Source organism: Bidens hawaiensis, unplaced genomic scaffold (genome assembly GCF_021521415.1).
Source record: "Bidens hawaiensis isolate Kalapana, Puna unplaced genomic scaffold, B.hawaiensis_p1.1 tig00001032_1, whole genome shotgun sequence".
Lineage (NCBI taxonomy): Eukaryota > Viridiplantae > Streptophyta > Magnoliopsida > Asterales > Asteraceae > Bidens > Bidens hawaiensis.
This window is the reverse complement of record NW_027491060.1, coordinates 4,686,280-4,700,221: the sequence shown is the minus strand read 5'-3', so window position 1 is coordinate 4,700,221 and position 13,942 is coordinate 4,686,280. Positions and strand designations below refer to the sequence as shown.

General features: G+C 32.8%; 1 protein-coding gene and 1 pseudogene across 2 annotated transcripts; both read left to right on the top strand.

Annotated features, from left to right (window-relative positions):
- The first annotated feature begins 7,263 nt into the window (after nt 1–7,263).
- Nucleotides 7,264–8,398, top strand: LOC143554044 (mitogen-activated protein kinase kinase 4 pseudogene; annotated as a pseudogene).
- A 539-nt stretch (nt 8,399–8,937) lies between these two features.
- On the top strand, nt 8,938–12,570 carry LOC143555637 (vacuolar cation/proton exchanger 3-like). 2 transcript variants are annotated; one of them, XM_077045160.1, is made up of 12 exons: nt 8,938–9,056; nt 9,995–10,270; nt 10,352–10,419; nt 10,502–10,530; nt 10,629–10,825; nt 10,928–11,140; nt 11,351–11,485; nt 11,562–11,678; nt 11,777–11,830; nt 11,922–12,038; nt 12,114–12,204; nt 12,290–12,570. In XM_077045160.1, exons 2-12 carry the CDS (start codon nt 9,995–9,997, stop codon nt 12,298–12,300), a joined length of 1,308 nt encoding a protein of 435 aa, XP_076901275.1. In that variant the 5' UTR covers nt 8,938–9,056; the 3' UTR covers nt 12,301–12,570. The 2 variants fall into 2 exon arrangements, with proteins under 2 accessions (XP_076901275.1, XP_076901279.1); XM_077045164.1 differs by lacking the exon at nt 10,502–10,530 and having other exon boundaries at nt 10,600–10,825.
- Nucleotides 12,571–13,942: the final 1,372 nt, after the last annotated feature.

The following is a 13,942-nucleotide window of genomic DNA, read 5'->3' as shown; positions in this document are numbered from 1 at the left end:
CACATGCTGATAAATATAAATAAAAGATATAAAAATCATGTATAGTTAGCATCACATATTAATACGCATATGCATTTAGTTATGATACTTTTACCTGTGACAGGAAATGATATAGAGTGCAATGTTGGATATCCTTTAACGTACTCAAAGAATGAATCTTGTCTTTGGTAAATTGTCTCAACATTTTAGATGAACTTTGATAGATTGATACACATATAATTACACATATACTCAAACTGCAGGTCGAGCAATAACCACATCGTGTCAAGGTATTTCAAAAATTCTCATTCTAAAAGTTTTGCAGTTTCTCTCGATGATGTGTACATCATCACTGTAAACTGTGATTATATGAACCTTTAAGAGTAGAATTTTGATAAAAGTATGACTAATGACATCCAACTTATCTACCTCCTTATCAAAATAATTATTGATTGTGCAATGCTCAATCCGACTATATTAGTCCATACGCAATAAGCATAACTCTATGCATTTTCCAATCTATCATGAACTTCTTTTCAACTTGACAAATTATGCATGTGTGTTCACTTTTCTAGGATTTTTGCTGCATAAACTTGCTCATTTAACACATCAATTTTGTATCACATATCAAAATCAATATTGTAACATTTCTTTGTTTATTAAGATATTGTACTCATCATATAGATTATCTTCTATGTGCATTGCTTATTGATGCACAAGAATTCCATCATCTCTTCTATGTGCATTCCTTTCAGGTATTCAACTACCTTATGAAACTCTTTAGGTTACATTTATGTTCAACATATTCAATAATCGTAACATATTCAAATATGAATATGTATACAACATGAGTCATAGTGTTCTCGAGAATTTAATTTACATGATTTGATAATTCAAATCCTTCGAAGACTTTCTTGTAAACTTTCAGTATCAACTGAATCACAATACTTATTAGACGCATATCAATTCTCTCTTTTTATTACCAGACTATTTAGATATCGAAAAGTCAATGCTTCCACCATTGGAGAATGCGTCTCCTCATAATTAATCATGGGTCTTTGCAAAATCCTTGTGCTACCAATTTTACCTTATATCACTTGTGCTACCAATTTTGCCTTATATCACTTTATTGAATTTTCATAACTCACATAAAAGACCCGTTTATATCTAACATATTTTACAACTTCAGTTGTCTGGACTGCTGGTCCGACAAACTTTTCCGTTATTTAGAGAATTCAACTCTGCCATGTTTGCGTCTTTCCACTTTGGCCAATCATTTTTATAGGCAGATTTAGAATCTTGATCCTCATCATCATCATTTCAAGCGCTAATTATATATATATATATATATATATATATATATATATATATATATATATATATATATATATATATATATATATATATATATATATATATATAAGTATAGCGACGTCGACTTTATTTCGATTCCATATATCTTTGTAGACATGATACAATATATATTATTGAGAGCTCTTTGTTTTCAGGTACCTAAGGTTCTTCAAGAACCATCATGTCTAATCTCTTTCAAGAGACCTTTTACTGCACCTCGACTTGACCATCTTCATTACTTGCTCCAATTTTCGAGGAAATTTTACCTTTGGAACCGATCAGTCTACCACGCTACACGCGTGCGTTAGACTTATTATCAATACGTGTTTGTCCTTTTGGGACATTTATTAATTGGAGCATTAGCAGTTCGTATAGGTGTCTTAGTTAGACACTCTCTTTTGGTCAGTGAATCGTCTGGTAGATGATTCGTTAATCTTTATACATGAATTATCCTTTGAACTTTAAGTTCATATAATTTAGTTTGAGGATCAGTGATAATTCATTCAAACTAAATTCGTTTTCCAACTGCTTTATATCTCCCCCTAATGTTGGGAATGCTGATTCACTAAAGTAAAAACCGATGAGCCATAAACAAATATCTCACTAATGGCTCTAAGTATTTAATCATAGATAAAATTTAATACCTGACATAAATTCCCAACTTCCTGTGTGGTCTCATCTTTGTGTGTTGTGGTGGATTAATTTCAATATATAACACACACCAAATATTAGATGATAAATAATTGGTTCCTGACCAAAAACCAACTTAAATGGGAAGTAATTATTATAACTTATTGGCTTGATGTGATTAATGCTATTGTATGTAAAATACATGTAGCCAAATGCAAACATGAATTGTTGCTCTTATGATCACTTGCTTTGAAATCAATTGTAGATGCTCAATGATTGTCTCAACAAAAGCATTTTATATGTGAACATAATCTATATGAAGTTCAATAATTTTCCAACGATTATTAATAACTTGGGAATCGAATTCATTATTATAACAAAAAATAAATATGTCAATCTAGAATAATATGCTTGCTATCTTATTAGCTAAGCCATAAATCACACAAACTTGAAGTTGCGAACTTGATAACCATTTAGACGATGCATCGATTTTAAAAACACTAAATGGTATCATGTTAGGATATGTGTATCCTTTTCTCAATTCCATAACATCCAGGGATTCACACCCTCCTTCAGTTGGTAAATAAATGATTTCCCTTGAGAGCAATATTACATGTATAATTATTATGAAGAATCTTTTGGTTCCTCAATAAATTTCACATCAAAATTGACTCGGTGTGGTCTTACCGGTCATGCCAATTAATTAAAGAATCATGATCCATATACTTCTCGTATATGATCATGTATGTATTATGCTTATCTAATATAAGACATAATATACGAGAGAACAATGTATTATCGTTTTCAACGATCAAGTTATATCACTTTCGTACATCCATATTTTGTACTCAATCCCTTTGCCACTTCATGTGGCCAATCTCATTATTATTGTGAATATCATTAAAAGTTTGATGGTCGGTCTCACTTCTATCATGACCAACTAGAGTTTACTCAATTATGTGCATGATCACAATGATCAATTCATAGTCACATTCACTTCAAAGAATGAAGTAAAAACCAGACAAGTTTCATGAACACATGGTTATGAAGTAATTTCAAACTATTATAGTCTTTAAATAATATTCTTACTTCAGTAGCATATTTGAAATATCACAAATGAAAATTGTGCTATTCAAGTTTTTATTATAAACAGCTTTCTCGTCAAACAATAAAGCTTGAGAAATAATTACACAACAAGTCATGTAATATGCGGCAGTTAAACATTACGACATTCTTTACACCAACAATGAGATATATGACACTTGAGGTGTCTTATCAAAGAATATTTTTAATTTCACAAAAGTGTCAATATAAGATAACCCTGCCATTGTATTTGCTTTATTCGATGACATATAACACACATTAAACTATGCAATTCCTGGAGGTATCCACAATTTATTTTACTTAAACAACATATTAACACACGAGCAATCTATAAATATGAAGCATCTAGATTCAGAATGGCTAACAATCACTATTTATTAAAAGCAATAATAATAGTTTAACATTCAATACTAAATCACTTGTAAATAGGGAACATGTTTCTTTAGTGACATGCTAATGCATTCTATTAATAATAAACTTTTATATTAATTTCATATTATATAAAAATTCGCTTAGGATAAGAATATATATAATAAGATAAATAGACAAACATCTAAACCCATATTCAAATATTATGCGGATCTTTTCTTACTTAATATCAATATAAGTATAACTGTTTAAAAAAGTATAATTATTGAATTACTCTGGTGATCAAACTTATAAATAAAAGGTTGCATAAAAAAACAAATAAAGGAAACCATCTCTAATAATCAAGGGAATGTTAAATTTGATTTCGAAAGATGTATTATTACTTTCTATTTACTCTAATTAGTAAATCAAATCTTCTTTTAATACCATAATAATTAACAAATATAACTTGATTTATATAAAACACATTCTTCTTAATTGTATTGACATAACAACAATAAATCTTCATTTAACACAAAATTGCCGAAGCTTTTCTTCCAAAAACCATGTTTTATGTTTCCAGAAAACGATTAATATTCTAAAACATGGTATTAAAGCTTAGTTTTATTAACTTTTGTTATTTTAAAACTAAACTTTTTAGTAACTGCATGAATTTAAATGATTTACTTGTTTCTCTTATAAAACCGTAAGGATGAATAGTTAAGAATTTTAACTTTTAAATTGTTTTAAAATTCATGATAGATGTCTCGCGAATTTTAACATTTAAACTGTATGAACATCGTAAAACTGATTGTATGAAAATTCAACAAAAATCAATTTTTTGTGTAATCAATCATTAATTTTGTAACACTTTGCTTATCATGTCCATCTAGAATGGATTAATCTATGCATGTTTTTTATCTACTAGAAAAGTAGAAAAGCTAATCAAAATAAAGTAAATTAAAAGAGAAAAGTAAAATCTTGCATGTAGAGAACACGTGTGTAGTTCTGAGCAAACAAATAACCATAATGTACAAACTTTGATTATTATGATTTAAATAATTAATTGTCTTCCCATATATTACCCAGAAATCAAGTTTCATAAATTAACGATAAAGTATATATTTGGTTACCTTTTGTTTTAGAAATATCGAAGCGAATCAGTTGGTTGTCTCCAAGAATTACCAGATGTTGCAAAGCTACTTGTCCCATTAGATTAACTTGTTGAAATCGAACTTGCTGAGAAACAAAAGAAATTATGGTTTTTGAATAGAGCACTTTCGTGCTGATAACGTGTTGTGAAACAAGCCTAATAGTCAATGAATATGAGAAAGAGAGAGATAGGAGAAAGATGGAGATTTCATTAATCATGTGTATATTACAATGAGATGCAATAGATTATATATAGGAGAGGAATACTTGTAGAAGAAGCTAATCTATTTTAGGTGTTGATAACCATAATAATATATATTTATAACACATTTAACTATTTTAAATGGTAGTGTTTTTCATTTTAGTTAAAAATTATTGATTCTCCGACACTACTACACACCCAATTATTAGAAAAGTCGCCAATGATAAGTAGTTGTGTGTTTAACAAGACTTGACCACTATTAATTTATTATTCTTCCATGTCTAACACTAATTTTTGGTTAAGATGCAAGAAGAAACGTTATTGTTTCATTCCTTCAAATTAAACAATTTATGTGAGAGTGAGGATTTGAGATGGAAGTAGTTCGTGAATCGTGAGTGTTGCCAACGAGAAGAGGATGTGTGTGTTTGTGGGGTGGGGGTGTTGCGACTTGTAAACCTCTATGATTGCAATGCTTTTAATGTGAACGGTTAAAAGTTAACTGTCAAGGGCTATTAGTAAAAGTACAAAATAGCCTTTATGGTTACTTTTAATTTTGTTAATACTTTATAAATTATTTAACTATTATTATTGTATACTAAATTAATACTTGATTAAATTGCTAATTAACATGATTCAACGTGGATGTGTGGTCCTTTTACATAACTTTTCGGATAATATCAATGTCCTTGCTATAACGCGTGGGTTTACACAGAAGATTTTTATTTGTTTTTAGTAGCTGCGCCGCAACACTCGAGTCATGTATACTAGCTAATATTAATATCAGTATAATGGTGAGATGATCACTGCACCGACTCCCTTCTAGCTTTTTAGTAGGAGATTAACACAACACTACAAAATAAAAATCGTTAATAGAAGTCGGCTAAGTTACAGTAATAAGGAGAAATGGGCCAAGGACTAATTTATATTAAGCCCACTCAAAGTTAGGCCAGACTCCACTTATCCAACATATGGTATGAAAACTGTTGGGCCTTTAAAGTATGCCCACACAGCCCACAGTCCACACACACAAGTATACTGGACGTTCATATTTTCATGATCTCAATAATGGTGTTTGGTTAGGTGACTTGTAGTTTATACTTTATACTTCATTGATTTCTTCATTCCAAATTACTTCACTAGGCTGTACTAAGCTATGCGTGCGGGCTAAATAGATGTGCTAGTTAAAAAGTCACATAGACATGAAACTATTAACTAATCAACCATTTAAATAATGCATTGTGAAGTAACTAAAAGTTAGATAAAAAAAAGAAGATAATTTGATTGGTGCATTGAGGGTGGACCCACCTAAATTTAGCCCTCTTGCACGATAACAAAATAACGAAGAAGAGGAAACATGGTTCCCCCTCCGCGTTTTGGTTTAACAATCGTAATTGAGTAAAGGTGGCTTTGACACCCATAACATATATGGTCTTACTACTTGTGTGTATATGCAGACACCCACACATAGTTGTCCATAATGTGTAGAAGTAGGTATACTGTGTTTAATAATGAAAACTTCTTCAAGATTTTGCCAAGAGTTGTTCAGTATTCAAATTTGAGTTAAAAGAACTCGAATTTCGTTTCTATTCGAATTCAATTTTTGAAAAACCAACTTTGATTTGAATTTTGAAGGATGTATTCTCTAATATTTGGGCCTACTAACATTTAATATCTAGCTCGATAAATAATTACCTTAAAATCTAAATGCCAAACATCTACAAGCTAAATCCATATAGAATTAAAATAAATTACTTATTTTGTACTAAATTAGTTTGAAAACCACAAATTCATATCCATTGTTGAAACCAGGATGGATATGATTGAAACAATTATATTTAGAACACCTAATCCAAATACCTTTTTAATTTGTTGCTAAAATACAAATGGACTACAAGCCGTTGTTATCACATATAGTTTGATATCATTATTAGACTACAACCAAGTCATAATAAATACTTTTGTCAATACTTGGTAAAAAATAAAATGACAGAGAGAAAGAAAGAGATGGGTGGTTTGAAAAAATAAATAAATATTTAATTTTAGTTATTAACTTTGGGATGGAGAAAACTAGAAAAGAAGACTTGGTCAGAATAGAATAAGATGGGATTAGTAGTCAAGTGTTGTGTGTTTTGTTTCAACTACAATCTAGGCCAAGACCATTTCTTTCATTGTTTATTTATTTTTTATTTATTAATATTTTACTGCTGACTTATTCCTCTTGCTCTTTCTCACCTCCTTTTTTCTTTTCTTACTTTTTAATAATGTTCCAAACTCAGTCAACCTTAACATTACTTCATATTAAAGTCAAATTGCTACTGCTTAAACATACCATCAATCCAAACCAACCAACATCCTTTATAACATCTTCATCGAACCTTCAACTGTCCATCTATGATCTATCCTAAATCCTTCCTTTTATAACTTATTCTCCTGTTCCTATTTATAAACCCGCCAACACTCAAAACATCATTTATTTACACATAAACTTTACGTCACGTCACGGCGATGAAGCCCTCCAACCAACAACCTTCTCGTCGTCGTCCCAACCTAACCTTACCACTACCACCACCACAACCACAACCGCAAACAGCGGTCCCACTTCCTCTTCCGCCTTCCTCGTCCCAACCCATCAACTTCTCTCAACTCGACCGCCTCAATAGAATTGGCAGCGGCAGTGGGGGTACCGTCTACAAAGTCCTCCATCGCCCCACCGCCACCTCATACGCCCTCAAAGTAATCTATGGCACCCATGACCAAGACGCCCGACACCAAATTCGACGTGAAATTGAGATCCTACGTGGAGTGGACAACCTTAACGTGGTCAAGTGTCACGACATGTTTGATCGAGCAGGCGAGATTCAAGTACTCCTAGAATACATGGATTGTGGATCACTAGAAGGCACTCATTTGTCCAATGAGTCCGCTTTAGCCGATCTCACTCGTCAAATTCTCTCGGGTCTTTACTACCTCCATCGTCGTAAGATCGTCCACCGTGACATCAAACCATCAAACTTATTAATCAACTCTAGAAAACAAGTCAAGATTGCGGATTTTGGTGTTTCTAGAATCCTGGAACAAACCATGGACCCTTGTAACTCCGCGGTTGGGACGATCGCTTACATGAGTCCTGAACGAATAAACACGGACTTAAACGAGGGGAAATACGACGGGTGCGCAGGCGATATCTGGAGCGTGGGTGTCAGCATTTTGGAATTCTATATAGGCCGCTTTCCGTTTAAATTAGGAAGGCAGGGTGATTGGGCTAGCCTTATGTGTGCTATATGCCTGACAAACCCACCCCAGGCGCCTGCCACGGCGTCACCTGAGTTTCGAGATTTTGTAAATTATTGCTTGCAGATAGATCCTGCAAGGAGGTGGACCGCAGCACAGTTGTTGCGGCACCCGTTCGTGACGGGTGCGGTTGTTAAACATAAAAATAAACATAACTTTAGCGAGGCGCATCCGACATATCAACTACTTCCTCCTCCACCTCAATTTTCTTCATCCTCTTAGTCTTGGTGGTTGTTCTATTTGATCATGTGTTTCTTGTACATGATGTGTTGTGTGTAATTTCCTATTTATTTGTTTATCTCTTAAAAGAATAAAATTATCTATCAAGGATCTTATTAACTTCTACTTGTAAATTAGATGACTCTTTATTCTTTCCTCACACATGACATGCTTTCATCATGTAACAATCATTTAAATATTTTACTTTTTCAACATAACTATTAAGTAATGTAAGCAAGTCAAAACTCACATCACTCGGTTTCAACTTCCTACACGTCTCTAGCATAAAGTCTCGTACAAATCATATATAAAAAAAAACAAATTTATCACTAAAGAAAAAAAATACAAAAGTTATGATATTTTTTATAATAACAACACAAAAAGATATTTAAGTGACAAATGATTGACCTAGTCAAACCCAATCTCCACGCTACACAAATCTCCACCGTTGATGAAACCATGTCTAATTTTAATTTTAAAAGATAATAAAAAATAAACAGATATGGATATTGATATTGGGGAGGAAGGTTCCTCTTGCATCTTGCAAATAGTAATACAATTCAATAGAAATAGAATTAGATTATTGCTTTGCCCACTTCATTCAACTCTCCGCCCAAATCCAGATCCAAATCAACTAACTTAATAATACATACATATACATGATATACGTACATATATCTTCACCATCAAATAGCATCCTATTTGCTTAATTAATATTTCACTTCATCTGGTTGCAGTTGTGATATGATCTGCCTATGTATTTAAATCTCTGATCAAGGTTACTACTTTCTTTACTTTACTTTACTATTTATTTACGACTAATTAATTTCTGTATTATTCAGTCTTCCCTGTTTGTTGAAGTCTAATAATCAACACGATCTGTTGTTATTGTTTGAAGATTGATTGATTTTGCACATTTAACTGCTCACATTGTTGTTTTATTGCCACTGGTAAAAAAACTAACTCGGATAATTAGGGTTGTAGATCTTAATTTAGTTTGGTAAAGTTTCAACACATAGTTACTTGCCCTATAAATGGATCAAAGTTCAATCTAGCATTAATGTATCCAAAAAGGAACTGAATTTCATGGTCTCCGGTTTTCGCCTAGTCGAATGATTTCGGTATCAAGATGATCAACCTGTAATTAAGGGCTACCTAACTCGATAATGACTAGTTTTATGGTATAATACAAGAATTAATGCTACTTAAAAAAGATTTAACTGACACCGATTTTTTAAGAACAAACCTAGACGAGACAAGGGCACCGTTGAAGCCGAGTGATGTATAAAAGAAGAAATAATCATTTTAACTTTGTAAACCATGATAAGTTCTTTTTCTTTTGTTTCCAACACATGGACGTCAACTTTTACACTCTCTCGAACTTCTCAGCCCTTCTAGTTTCATGATTTTTTCTTTTGACGCCAACGGTTTATATACTCGTGGTTCCTTTAAAGAAACACAACCAAATAGCACGCGTTTACCTATGCCAACGTTTTTCATATCAACATTGTACTTGCTCATCTAACACCTAGATTCAACTACTTTAACCGTGAAGGAAATTTATTACCAATTATTTTTGTCAGGACTCTACTCTTATGTAATCCTGCTTTCACTAAGGTTTGTATCCGGTATAATATGACGTCTGTAAAAAGAATGAATTTTTAGGTTGAATGCATGGCTAATCAAACTAGATACAATTGTTTATGAATCTTGCAGATGGGATCAAACAGCATGGAGTTATCATCAGAAAATATCAATTTGGACTCTGATGAGGAGAGCCCGTTAACATTATCACAATCTGCAGGTGCAAAACAAACTTTTCAGTTCGAGGCATCTAATACAAGTGTCCCCAAACCTAAATCACTAATTGTCAGAAAGTTACAAAACTCTGCTCTCCACAGTGTCTATGTTGTCTTGTTTAAAGCAAAGATCAATGTTTTGCTTCCTTTTGGGCCCCTTGCGGTTTTACTACATTACGTCACTGGCAGCCATGTAAGAACTTTCTTTTTACCTCGAATATCAATGTCAAGAATTTGTTCACAATTTTCCTTATATATTTTTCTTGAACATCAGGGATGGGTCTTCTTTTTCAGCTTACTGGGAATTACACCTTTAGCCGAACGATTGGGTTTTGCAACTGAGTATGATTTTGTCTTTCATCTCATTGTGGTTTAAACTTCCTTTTTTGAACTTGTTTTTAAAAAAAAATTCCCTGTTTTTCAGGCAGCTCGCGTGCTATACAGGGAATACAGGTAAATAACATTCCGTTACTAAAAACAAACATCTTATTTTTATGGTTGCACGTAGTAGTATCAAACAAGGATTAAGTGTTTATTGGTTGGATCTGCAGTTGGAGGTCTTCTAAATGCCACATTTGGCAATGCAACAGAAATGATTATTTCGATATATGCATTAAAGAATGGGATGATAAGGGTTGTTCAGCAGTCATTGTTAGGATCCATCTTATCAAACATGTTGTTAGTGCTTGGTTGTGCTTTCTTTACTGGCGGAGTAGTTCACTATCCAAAAGTTCAACGTTTCAACCAAGTAATTCATCGCTATTTTGAACTTCGTATAGTGGGCATGTTGTTGAATTATATCTCTTATAAAGGAAAACACTCATTTTTGTGTGATTCAATATGTTTACAGACCGCTGCAATAGTTAGCTCGGGGCTGCTGTTGATGGCTGTAATGGGAATTCTTTTTCCAGCTGTGCTTCATTTTACACGCACAGAAGTTCATTTTGGGAAGTCTGAGTTGGCACTTTCAAGATTCAGCAGCTGTATAATGCTGGTGGCATATGCAAGCTATCTTTTCTTTCAACTTAAAAGCCATACTAATCTTTATGATTCAGTCGATGAGGTATTGTTCAAAGCCTTTCATTTTAGTTTGTCTTCAAAATAATTTCCTCTTCCAAAATGATTTATCAAGGCTAAACCGTATTATTTCTTTATTTCTAAAATTGCGTTATAATACATTAATTGCACGTTCCTTAAAACAACCATGTTTTTTTCGTCTAGCGGGATGATGATTTGCACGTGTTTGTAAGTTTTTAATAAGGGTTAAATGCAGGAAAGAGAAAACAACGATGATGATTCCGATGAAGAAGAGGTTCCAGAGATTACGAAGTGGGAAGCAATTGCTTGGCTTACAATTTTGACATTATGGGTGTCTGTATTATCTGGATACCTAGTTGATGCCATACAGGTAGGTAACTTTGGGTTATGGGCACGGCTCAATTGTCCCTTGATTTCTAATGTTGACTGTGATTGATATGTTGCAGGGAGCATCTGAGTCATGGAATACGCCGGTGTCATTTATTAGTGTAATCCTGCTTCCTATCGTTGGTAATGCAGCTGAACATGCAAGTGCCATCATGTTTGCCATGAAAGATAAACTTGTAAGCCTTTAATTGGTTCATATTAAAGTTACATACATTGGTACGTAACGTACTGTAATGTAATGACCGCCTAATTCTTTTGTTTGTTTTATTTATAGGACATTACACTCGGAGTAGCAATTGGATCATCAACTCAGATATCCATGTTTGTGGTAATGCCACATGTTCTTTTCTCATAAATTGACAGTGTTACATTTAATAAGTATTAATGATATGATACTCTTGTATCTTTTACAAATACAGATCCCGTTCTGTGTGGTTGTTGGCTGGATAATGGGGCAGCCAATGGACTTGAACTTCCAGCTCTTTGAGACCGCCACTCTATTTATAACAGTGCTAGTTGTTGCATTTATGCTGCAGGTATTTCCTTCTCTCATCCTTCCGTGTGCGTATTGTTAGTTTTAAGTTGTAACTAATGATTTGGTGTGTTTACAGGAAGGAACATCAAACTACTTCAAAGGCGTTATGTTGATCCTCTGCTATCTGATTGTTGCTGCCAGTTTCTTTGTGCATGTGGATAAATCTGGTGAGTATCATCATAAATATATAAAAAGCAAAATAATATAGTGGGATGAGTTGTGAATTATTGACAACGTGTTTGCGTGATGCAGATGATGAGTAGGGCGGGACTGATGGCGATGGTTGTAATTTCATGAGGCAGTATTAGTTGATGATGATGTAGAATTGTCAAAAAGAAAAGAAAAGTTTGGTTTTGGTTGATGTAAGCAGCCAGCCAGTAGTAAAATGAAATGAGATGAAGAGGTGCCTACCTGCCAACATGTAAAAATCTAGTCATGTGTTTTGTGTATTTTTCTCTTCTCTTCTATACAATAAACCACCTTTTTTATTTTTTATGATAATTATTTGAAAGCATCGCCGCTCTTTCTTTGAATGAAGAGGAATACAGATGGGCTTATTTTAGTGGTATTTCTGTATATTGGTTAAGTAATGAAATTATTAGGAATAATTTATTCTAAAAATGGCATAAATATTCAACAATTAGGTTGTGTTGTGAAGGTGTCATTCGTGTCACATGGGCATGATGGAGCCTGCTATATATGAGGCGCCTAAGATGGGGACGCCACCCCAACAACGGAGCCTGCTATATATGAGGCGCCTAAGATGGGGACGCCACCCCAACAACGGCGTGAAACAAATCAAATGGTGGATCCATCTCACTAACATGCAATGAATTAATTTTGTAAACTAATTAAAAGAGTCTCTTCACACTACTTTATCACCTTTTTGTTTTTTTAATTTACATTTCTATATAGTTGAATTATTTTTTTAATAAGGTAGTGGCTAGCTAACCCACAATGCTTAAATTAACGTATGACTAGCTATCCTACATGACAGCGACATTACACGGTAACTAATTATCTCACAAGACATCCTTAACAAATCTCAAGAAGGTTTGATTCTAAGGGGTTACTCATTTCTTAAATTTTCCAGGGGTTACTCATTTCTTAAATTTTCATTTTGTACAAAATTATTTCCAAATAATGAGTAGCTAAAGGAAAATTCTCTAGACGTGACAAAATGATGTAAAACCTAAAATATTGATTTTTTTTATGTGGTGATCTTTGATTTGTTTATCTATATCTATACTATATATAATACACCAAATAAGGCAAATTAAGACATTTGATTTTAAGGGATTTACAATTGCTAATGCATAATGTACATGTGTTGATAAGGGTAAATTTGTCTTTTAAACACAATTCATTCAACTTACAAATTTGGTCCATTATCTTTAACCATATTATGTTTTTAATTTAAAATTTAAACTAACTTCTCACCCATGATTTTTAAACGACTATGGCCTTTTCATACGTTAATATTTTTATAAAACAATTACATCATAAAAACGGGCATTTTATTCTCTTTAATTTGAATATGATATTGTTATAATTTTTTTCAATTTAAATAAATTAATATGTTACGTATGGGTGTTTGGTGTCGGTTTTGATGGTTTTAAGTTAAACTTGTGAGCCCAGCCGTTAATACTGATTTTTTGTCGTCCAAAACCAAACTCAACCATTGAAAGTTGAAACTGAATCATTACCAACGGCTTGGTTTCAGTTTGGTTTCACAGTTTAAACTTTAATAATAATTTAGTTAAAAATAATTATGAATTTAAATGTACCATCAATTATAACTATACACCAACATAATATCTTGAGAGGATCATAAATAAAGTATGATAATTTTAGCCACATAAATGGTAAATACTAATGGAAGATCTAGGAAGCGAAATGATAACA

Coding starts and splice junctions, on each gene's coding strand:
- LOC143555637 (XM_077045164.1), top strand. CDS start 9,995: ATGGGATCAAACAGCATGGAGTTATCATCAGAAAATATCAATTTGGAC. Junction 11,679..11,776: donor TTGCCATGAAAGATAAACTT/GTAAGCCTTTAA, acceptor TTTTATTTATAG/GACATTACACTCGGAGTAGC. Junction 11,831..11,921: donor CTCAGATATCCATGTTTGTG/GTAATGCCACAT, acceptor TTACAAATACAG/ATCCCGTTCTGTGTGGTTGT.